The following is a 9,072-nucleotide window of genomic DNA, read 5'->3' as shown; positions in this document are numbered from 1 at the left end:
CAAATATGGCAGCATTGTAAGTTTCAATAAAATTAATTATGTTGTTAATATCTTTTAGCATTATTTAATTTGGATATAATCTGCCTTAAATATTTTTTAAATCAAACAATTTAAGTTAAATAAGAGAAATAAGGTAGTCACCAACACACTGTTGGTGTTAACTACTGTTCAGTCAGTTCCAACTCATAGCAACCCTGTAGAGGACTTCTGAGGAGCAAATGGTGTGTTTGAACCCCCAACCTTGTGGTTTGTAATTCAGTACTGATCCTATAGTGCCACACCAGGACTCTAGAGCTCTGTATTTTTAAATGAATTGATTTTTCTATGTTAATTGTCCCAAATATATATTTTTTGTTAACTCATTTGATATTGCTCATTCATTTTTAACAACATTTGGAGCACTAAAATCCTACAATTCAAAAATGCTCCCATAAATATCAGTTAAGTGGCATGATCCTAGATTGTATTACAAAATTTAAGCACAGAACATTTAGGTGCTTGGCCATTTTCAAGTGTCTTTTTTCAGTTAATTAAATTGTATACATAATTACAGTATTAGGATTATAATTTCAAATTCATAATAAAGTTATAAAATAAGTATATATAACATTATAAAACATAAAGTATTACTGCATAAACTATTTTTATTGCTGATTTAAGTAAGATTGAGTCTGTTCTGACTCACAGCAACCCTGTATAGGGTTTCCAAGGGGCAGTTGTGAGTTTGAACTGCTGACCTTGCAGTTAGCAGCCCAGTGCTCATCCCACAATGTCACACCAGAACTCCATATAAACTACCATAAGTAGTTTATTATAGTGCCTTAATTTCATAAATCTTCAGAGTATTCTTACCACAATCATTTCAGAAGGCTCTAAAACAATGCATTCACAGCCACGCCTAAAGCTTCCTGCAGAACGCTTGCCAAAACTAGAAAGAAAAACAAAATTCAATGAGGACAACCCCTGAGATTTAAGAAATCTCATACATAAATTTTAGATAAACTTCCAGATAAATAAAAACAAAAAACCATGACAAAAAGTGCACAATAGAAAAGTGAAAGTCAGCAGTCATCTTTAATCATTATTTGCACAAAATGACAAGGAAGAATTCAAACTCTTAAATTCCAGCCATATATTTTCATAGACACTGTAATATAATGCTTTCAAAATTAATAATACAAGTAAAGGAGAATCAGTATGAATGTGTTTGGCATTGTTACTACTGTTATTGAGAGTCATCCATCAAGTTAGTTCAGACTCTAGCAACTCTGTATAGGATTTCTAAGGAGCAACTGGTGGGTCTGAACCCTCAGCCCAGTGGTTCTAGCAACTCTGTATAGGGTTTCTGAGGAGCAACTGGTAGGTTTGAACCCTCAGCCCAGTGGCTCGCAGTCTAGTGCTAATCCTATAGTGCCACACCAGAATTCCATATCTGGCATTAGGTTTTTTTATAGCATCCACAATTAGGTGAAGTTTCAGAATATTCTAAATAGGGATGGAAATTTTACCAATGGCAAACTATAAAAGTATCCAATGAAAGTACTGAATACATGCAATTCTCTTTTTTTAACTTAACTAGATTATGCTAAACATTATCTGATTACATTTAAAAAATCTAAAAACTGTATTTATACTTCTAAATTTTTAAAGTAACTAAAATTTTAAGATTTTCAACTTCAGACTGCTTTTTCTTAACTATACAGTAATTTACGTGAACGCGCACACTAAAAAACCATCTCCGCTAAAAAGTTTGCGCTAGTGAACGCAAACACAGCCCCCATGCCTCATGCATGGTGAACTCCCCTTTTAATGACAGTGTTACTCTCTCTGACATAGCTATCTGCACACTAAAGCAATGAAGAAAGGATCCTAGAGCAGCTCGCTAACCTGGACTTACACTAATATTACACAGTTAGCACCCTGCCGGCCCATCGACTACTCGAAAAGCCCTCCTTTTTTTTCATTCAATACTAGTAGCAACCATTTTTATTGATCGAATTTTAAGAAAAATATAAGAACTATTACTCCATTTACAAAAATCCAGTTCTTTTTAAATCCCTTCAATTGTGAAGAATAATTCATTGTACTGATCAGTAATCTGTACACAGACCAAGAGTCAGTTGTTCAAACAGAACAAGGAGATAGTGAATGGTTTAAAATCAGGAAAGGTATGCACCAGGGTTGTATCTGAATGTTGAACATTCATACTTATTTAATCTGAATGTTGAACAAAAACCCCAAGAAGATAAATTATATGAAGGAAAAAAGTGGCATCAGGATTGAAGACTAACAACCTGTGATACTCAGATGATACAATTTTGCTTGCTAGAAGTGAAGAGGACTTAAAATATTTACTGATGAACATCAAGACTACAGGCTTTAGTATGGATTTTGCTTCAACATAAAGAAAACAAAAACCATCAGAATTGGACCAATAAATAACATCATGACAAATTGAAAAAGGACTGAAGTTGTCAAATACTTCATTTTGCTCAGATTCACCACCAACACTCATGAAAGCAGCAGTCAAGAAATCAAACTACTTATTGCATTAGGTAAATCTGTTGTACAAAACCTTTTTAAAGTGTTAATGAACAAAGATATCAGTTTGAAGAGTAAGGTGTAGCTGACCCAAGTCATGGTGTTTTCAATCACCTCTGTGTACGCATTTGAATGATGGTGTTAAAGAAGCATATTAAAAGTACCATGGACTACCAGAAGAACAAGAAAATCTATGTCTGAAGAAACACAGTCAGAAATGTTCCTTGGAAGCCAGGATGATGAGATTTCATCTTTCATACTTCCAACATGTTATCAGAAGGGATCAGTCCCTGGAGAAAGACACCATGCTTGGTAAAATAGAGCGTCAGCGAATAGAAGAAGACCGCACCCCTCAATGAAATGGACTGGCACAGTGGTAGCAGCAATGGGCTAAAGCTTAACAATGATTGTTGAGGATGGTGCAGGAGCCGGTAGTGTTTCATTCTGTTATGCATAGGGTCTCTAGGAGTCGGAACTGACTTGACGGCACCTAACAACCACATGACTTGACAGCACATAACGATTTTGCATATATTTGGAATCTGCAAACCAACTTGACCATGCTCATTTTCTAATTTTTCCTCATCTGCAAAATTATCAGGTTAACCAAGTCTATCACTTAGGTCCTTTCTTGCTCTACAATTTCATGTTTCTATGAAAATCAAACAGAATCATTCCTAACACCTCTGAAAAAAAATTTTTTTAGTGCCCATATGTAATTCATTCATGCACTCAAATAATTTTTTAAAGTAAAATGAATTTGCCAAGAAAATATAATAAACTTATTTTTCATGTAATTTCTTTGCAATTAAAATGATCTGACTTTTAAAATACAGGCATATATCTAACATCTGCTTGGTCAATATCACATTGTAAATATGTTCATGGGCCATCCAGAATCTTGAGTTTGCCAGTACGACAAACCCTCTTCTTGAGATTAGAACACCACTTTCCCCTAACTGCTGCATGTGCCTCAAAAGACACCTAGTCTGCGGCAATGGAGGCCCAGTCCTAAGCTCTGAACCCTGGTCTCCCTCAGTAACCATTACTCAGTGTGTCTAGTTTTCCATTATTCCTGGTATAGTACTGTAGGGTACCACAGGATTCCCAATGCTCACTTAGGTGCCCTACAGTCATCTCCCAGGCAAGTTCTCAAGGGTAAACTAGCCCTTCCCTGCAGATGGCTTCAAAGAGAAGGTAGAAACAGCCAAGCAAAACCCAGATGAAAACTCACCCACTGGACAGATCGAAGCATTCCTAGAGTCTCGTGTCCCATGGAATGAGTTGTTTGCACAATATGCAAATCACATAACATCCTATTCCACAGATCATATCATGGACGTTAAACAACATATATATCTACTCTTTTAAGTTAATAACGAAATGCCACAAAAATTATATAGGTTATTTAACAGGCACAAATATTGTTCTGCTTCATGAATACCTACGTGCAATTTAATTTTTTGCAAATGAATTTATAATTTAATAATAGACTACAAAATTAAGAAATAATCTTAATGTGTTAGTGAACTATATGACAGGTCTCAAGACACCACCACACATTTAACCCTATTAAATGGCTATATATATATACATATTGCATGAGCAGGACAGCTAATTGTTTATTATGATTCTTCTAACAGAAATTCACCATTTTATGTTGTATTGTATATGTCTGTGATTATATAACTATTTTGAAATTAGTTGCAAAGGAGTAAAGACTAAGGTGGGATAAGTAGTAGAGAATAAAGTGTAATTAAGAATGCCACAACTTCACTAGAGGGTATGATTCAAGTCACTACCATTCGTTTCTCTTGGGGGTATTGTCTGACTCCAATTTTTAAGACTGCTTTGGACAAGCGCACTCTCCTCTGCCCTAGATCTTGCATTTGGCTCGCTGTGTCTGGCGTTCAGTTTGTGGGGCTTTTGGCCCATCACCTTGTGGGTTCCTCAGTTCCTGACACTATATATGTGAGATCATTCCTCCAGATTGATCTCTCAACTACAAATTTGGGACTTGCCAGCCTCCACAATTGTGTGAGCCATTTATTTGGACAATTCTGAGTTTTGAGAGACATTACAATGTATCGCAGAACCCTGGAAATGGGGAGGACTGGAAATTGATATCATGTTGAAAAAGGAGAACAGTAGGGATTTCTTTAACCTCCAACAACCAGGAGCTCTGGAAACGTAGTGGTTACTAATTGGGTTGTTAACCTCAGGCACAGTAGACGAAAAACTACCAGCTGTTCTTCAGGAACAAGATGAGGCTTTCTGTTCCCATAAAGATTTACAACCTCGGAAACCCTGTACAGGATCACTATGAGTAGGAACCAACTCCACGGCACATAACCACCACCGCCACAGGGATGAGACTTGTGCAGGTCTTTCTAATAGAAATTATCCTTGTAGTGTGTTTAAGGTTCATTACTAAATATATATTCAAAAGCCAGAGAAAATCATGACTATGAAACTCTAGTTTATTCTATTTTATTAAATTCCGAACCAGGCAGGTTTTATGAAGATATTGATTGATGTTTCTTCTTTCATAAGCTTAAACAGTTTAGAGTACAAATGTCTATAATGCTTACAATATTTATATAACACTAGGTAAAGAATAAATTGAGTTAGAATCCTGCTGTCTACAAATTTTAGCAACAAACTATATAGGCTACTCAAATAAGCTATAAGACCATCTTTCATGTTAAGCCTATTTCTTTTAGCAATAACTCCTTATTTCAGGATTATGGTGGTGAATCCTCTTTGCTATTATCTATTAGCTCACGAGAACTTTATGTTTGGGAATAAAATAACACTTTGTTGTTGCTATTGTTAAGTGTCTTTGAGTCAGTTTCAACTCATAGGGACCCTGTATAGGGTTTCCGAGGAGTGCTGGTGGGTTTCAACTGCTGATTTTGTGGTTCGCAGTCCAGTGCTGATCCTATGGAGCCACACCAGGAGTCTCTTAATAACACTTAGTTGCACTAAAACTATTAAACAGAAATGAACAGTCTGCATCTCTTAACATGTGCTGCAAAAAGTATCTCCACCAGATTTCTGGGAAATGAGCTGCACCAGAATGTGAAGAAATTCTCTTTTCAGCCACCATGACAAAAGATTCAAGTTTCACCAACTGAAAAAAAAATATGAACAGTAAAAGAAACAGAAGACTCCATCAAATTAATTTCTTGAAAGTGCTGATGGAGACAATAAATGCACACAGAACAACCACAAGCAAGAATGAACTATTTCCTTTATCCAAAAATTTGGCTTATTTTAAAACATAACCAAGAACCCACAAGAAAAGAGCAAAAAGACTAGGTCAGGAGCATCTACATTTGCTCACAAAATTACTACTAGCTTTGAAACCAAAAGTTGTAATCTCGATAGGTAGAGACAGTAATGAGAAATGACAGCAATTAATCCATGAAGTCCACAGAATATATTTACTTCTATTACCTGATCCTTTGAAATAATATATAAACAAAAGTAGGTAAATATCATTAGTAAGTCTGCCCCTAGTCATGTTGTAGCTGATAATAATGGCGTTTTCTCACCATTTCTTTACACAATTAGATTTCTATGTATTCCATCTAGTGAGGTCCATGTGTACAGTCATATTTTATACTGTTTAAGAAAGGTATTTGCAATTAAAAAGCCATTGTTGTTATTGTTAAGTACCATTGAGTCAATTCTGGCCCATAGCGACCTTGTGTAGGGTTTCCGAGGAGCAGCTGGTGAGCTTGAACTGCCGACCTTGTAGTTCAAATGGCTTTGCAATCTGTCACATTAACCCACAGCGCCACACCAGGATTGGTCTTGCAAAATTCTATCATGCCATCTCCACAGTTTCTATCACCATGGCTATATTTTCCAATGACTGACTTTTACTCTTTGTTTCCAACCTTTATATTCAGATCACCCGTAATTATCAATATATCTTGGTTGCATTTTTGAGACATTTCACACTGAAGAAATTGGTAGAATTCTACAATTTCATCAGCATTGGCTTTAGTGGTTGGTTTACAAATTTGAATAGTAATTGTATTAAAGTTAATTTTATTAACCTTCCTTGTAGGTCCAAGGATATATAAGAGTTGTACTTCAAGATATATCTTGAAATGTTCTTTTAATGATGAATGTGACTCCATTCCTCTTCAATTTGTCATCCTAGCATAGCAAAACATGTGAAAGTGAACAATATCAATCCATTTCAGCTTCCAGATGCCTAGTATATCAAAGTTTATGTGTTTCATTTCATTTTTCACAACTTTCAATTTTTATACTTTGTATATTTCATGTTCTGTTTATTAATGGACGTTAACAGCTGTTTCTCCTCATTTTGAGTTGTGCCCCATCAGAAAACAAAGGTCCTGAAAGCGTTACTCCATTAATATTACCACTGACAACTCTACTTTGAGGAGGCAGCTGTTCAATCGTATTTTTTTACTTCTTTCCAACCTGAGGGACTATATTTGACCATATTCTGGTGTTCTTCATCATGTTTCAATATCCAATATTCTGGTTTTAATAATTGTCCCACTACTTTTCATAGAGTCTTCAGTGACTAAATATTTGGAAGTAGACAGGTTTACAAAAGATACTTATATTTTTTAGATAATAAAACACAAACGCAAACCATTAAGACTAAACTATAAGATCATTTTATTAAAGTTTTATGGGTGTATAGGAAATCAGGAATTAAGAGTCCAATGTGAATTCTAAAATATTCTACATGAAATATGACTAAATGTACACAGTATTTTATATCCTACTATTAAACAATACAGTTCTGATCTTTCAGTTGGCTGATGTTCAGCTGTAAATTGCCCAGTCTTTCTTCCTAGTCTCTGTTAATCTGGAAGTTCTATTAAAACCTATTCAGCATTATAGAAACACACAAGCTTTTAGCGACAAGTAAGTGGATGCCAAGTATGAAAGTAAAATTTCTACTACTGAACCACAATTGCCCTGATACATTTGATGACCTACTTTGTAAATTAGTTCATAAACCCCCTAATGACAACAACAGTCTGACCAGTTATGGTTCAGTCCAATGTGCATGGGCCACCATGAGCTGGGGACTGAATCATCAGCAGCTAACAACAACAACAACAACAACTTTATAGTCCAAACTTAGAAATGAAAGCTTGTTGTTCGTTATGTGCTATCGAGTTGGTTCCAACTCACAGTGACCAAATTTATATGCACAACACAACAAAACACTGCCTGGTCCTACATCATCCTCACAACTGTTGTTACATTTGAACCTATTGCTGCTGTCACTGTGACTATCTATCTTGTTGGGAGTCTTCCCCTTTTTTGCTGACTCTTCATTCTACCAAGCATGATGTCCTTCTCCAGGGACTGGTTCCTTCCCGACAACATGTCCGAAGTATGAGAGATGAAGTGCCTCACCATCTTGGCTTCTAAGGAGTATTCTGCTGTCCTGCTTCCAACACATATATTTTTTGCTCTTCTGGCAGTCTACGGTACTCTTAATATTCTTCTCCAAAACCATAATTCAAATGCATCAATTCTTATGTTATCTTTCTTATTTACTGTCCAACTTTCCCATGTATATGAAGTTATTGAAGATACAATGCTTGGGGTCTGGAGCATCTTAGTCCTCAACCAGATATCTCTGATTTTTATTGTTTTAAAGAGGTCTTATGCAGCAGATATGCCTAATGCAATATGACACTTTATTTTCTGACCGCTGATTTCATGAGTTTTGATTGGGGATCCAAGAAAACAGGTCTTTTGACTTCGATATTTTGTCAGTTTATCAATATGTTGTTCACTGGACTAAACTGTGAGGATTTTTGTATTCTTTGCATGGGAAGTGTAATCCATACTGAAGGCTGAAGCCTGGTCTTGAGCAGTAAGTATTTTAAGTCAGTCCTCTTCACTTTCAGGAAGCAAGGTTGTTATCATCTGTATATCCAATCTTCTTCCAATCCGGATGCCACGTTCCTCTTCATATTATCCAGCTTCTCAGATTATTTATTAAGCATACAGACTGGACAAGTATGGTGAAAGAGTACATCCCTAGCACACACCTTTCTTAATTTTAAACCACTAAGTATCCCCTTGTTCAAACAACTGCCTCTTAGTCTAGGTGTAAGTAGTATACTGATGAATAAAATGAAGTGTTCTGGAATATTCATTCTTTGCAATGTTATCCATAGCTTGCCATGACCCACACGGTCAAAAACCTTTGCACAGTCAATATAGTCCAAGCAAACATCTTTCTGGTATTCTCTGCATTCAGCGAAGATCAATCTGATGTCAGCAATGACATCCCAAACTCCATGTCCTCTTTTGAGTCTGTCAGTTTCCTGTGGATGTACTATTGTAGCTGTCTTTTAATTATATTCAGCAATATTTAACTTAGATGTGATATTAATGATACTGTTCGATGATTTCTGCATTTCATTGGGTCACCTCTTTTTGGAATGGTCAAAAATATGGATCTCTTCCAATCCCTTGACCAGGCAACTGTTTTCAAATTTCTTGGTATAGATGAGT

At 35.9% G+C, this 9,072-nt stretch overlaps 1 protein-coding gene across 1 annotated transcript in view; it reads right to left on the bottom strand.

Annotated features, from left to right (window-relative positions):
• The window catches only part of RAPGEF2 (Rap guanine nucleotide exchange factor (GEF) 2), a 234,476-nt gene that overhangs the window by 145,335 nt on the left and 80,069 nt on the right, over positions 1–9,072 (bottom strand). Inside the window, exon 4 of the mRNA XM_006867928.1 lies at positions 853–928. Within this exon, the coding sequence (XP_006867990.1) occupies positions 853–928 (76 nt within the window). The remainder of the gene's footprint in view (positions 1–852; positions 929–9,072) is intronic.

Source organism: Chrysochloris asiatica, unplaced genomic scaffold (genome assembly GCF_000296735.1).
Source record: "Chrysochloris asiatica unplaced genomic scaffold, ChrAsi1.0 scaffold00112, whole genome shotgun sequence".
In the NCBI taxonomy this organism is placed as follows: domain Eukaryota; kingdom Metazoa; phylum Chordata; class Mammalia; order Afrosoricida; family Chrysochloridae; genus Chrysochloris; species Chrysochloris asiatica.
This window is presented reverse-complemented; position numbering and strand designations above follow the sequence as displayed.